This window comes from Fulmarus glacialis, unplaced genomic scaffold, assembly GCF_000690835.1.
Source record: "Fulmarus glacialis isolate BGI_N327 unplaced genomic scaffold, ASM69083v1 scaffold25680, whole genome shotgun sequence".
Taxonomy (NCBI): Eukaryota; Metazoa; Chordata; class Aves; order Procellariiformes; family Procellariidae; genus Fulmarus; species Fulmarus glacialis.
Window position 1 is genome coordinate 1 of NW_009186156.1, and position 1,524 is coordinate 1,524.

Below are 1,524 nucleotides of genomic sequence, written 5' to 3' on the forward strand. Positions count from 1 at the left end.
CCCCAACTGGCGACATGGGTGTGTTCAGCTCCTGCTTCAGCGTCTCGGCCAGATGTTTGCCTTCGGGGTGGAAGGCGTTTGGCCCTTGCTCCTTCTCCTTGGGACCTTCTCTTTTCGGCTTGTTCTCCGCGATCTCCTGCTCCCGGATGAGGGCCCGCGCCCGGTCGATGAACTGCCCCGGGTCCAGCTCGCACATCTCGTTGTCCGACCTGCCGACGGAGTCGCCGGCCCTCGCATCCATGGTTTCGGAGCGCATGCTGTCTTCAGACAGGTTGCCATCTTCATCATTTTCAGAGTCGGTGCTGTCGTAGATCTGGTAGAACTTCTCCTGCAGCTGGCGCAGCTGCTTCTGCATGTCCTCCAGCTGCTGCTTCAGCTGTCTGCGCTCCTCTCGCTTCTGCTCTTTCCTCGCCGAAACCAGCTGCTGGAAACTCTGCTGCTGCTGTTGCGGGAGGCTTTTGTTTTGGTTTTTTTCTCGGGGACTCACGGACTGCGGAGCTATTTCTCTTTCGTTTTCATTGCCCCTTAATGCCACGCTGGGGGAATGGCTCATACCCCGAATTATATTCTCAACCCGGGCGCGTTTAGCTCTCAGGTGCTCGTCGCATAACCGATCCACATCAAACTGGCTCATAGTCGGCCTGCCAAAAGGGGAAAGACACTCTTGGGGGCTGTCTCTTGAAGAGTTGCTGCATACATCCTCCTGATGTACTTCTGAGCCTGTACTAGAGAGACCGCTGGCTTGGAAACTGGGCTCCGTGCCACCATTTTTGTTCATGTTATTTTTCAACAGCTGGGAAATTATGGTTGCTCCTGGAAAAGGCATCATGGCATCTTCATACGAGTTCGCCCTCTTCAGCAGCTTGCGGAGTACATTTGACTTTTCCCCATCTGCATGCTGCACCACTGAATACTCAACATCCTGCTCTGAACCTTGGGGATTCATGGCACTAAAAAACGTTGCTCTTGCCTTTGCAAAAAATGCAGATGCTGTCCCTACCGTCCTTTTCACTCCAATGTCAACTCTTCTTCTCTTGGTTTGCCTGCTTAAGAGGGCTGTGCTGTCATGGTCAGGCATCACTGGACTGTTATTGTGCCATCTTCAAAAGCTTGTCAGCTGGGCTCAGCTCAAGAATCCTGGGACCCTGGCCAACAGAACAAAAGGACTGATGAATCATTTTCTTTAAATTTCTCCAAATTTCCTGACCTCAATCCTGAATAAAATGCAAAATGCATAGGCTCTGGGATTTATGGCACATTACAATTATTGCAATTTATTATGCACTCTGCTTGAAATGAAACATTTTTAAATATTTCTGCTCCACTGGTTTAAGATGGATTAAGATTTAAAAAAGCAAAAACTGCTTAAGCACCAGTAATATGATTCTCTTGCACAAATGCCTAAAATGATACTGTTTATCTTCAGAAGAAAGAGTAGATTAGAAGAACACAGCCTCTGACAACCAATTGATTAAATTTAGGGCATTGAGATACATGTTACAAAAGAAGATGAAAGTACTCCTT

At 48.4% G+C, this 1,524-nt stretch overlaps 1 protein-coding gene across 1 annotated transcript; it reads right to left on the minus strand.

The window, feature by feature from the left end:
- Positions 1–4: 4 nt before the first annotated feature.
- PROX1 (prospero homeobox 1) lies at positions 5–1,139 on the minus strand (the record flags this gene model as incomplete). Its single annotated transcript, XM_009587003.1, has 1 exon — positions 5–1,139. A coding segment is annotated over exon 1 (1,074 nt), but the record flags the coding sequence as incomplete, so codon positions are not given.
- Between the last annotated feature and the right edge of the window lie 385 nt (positions 1,140–1,524).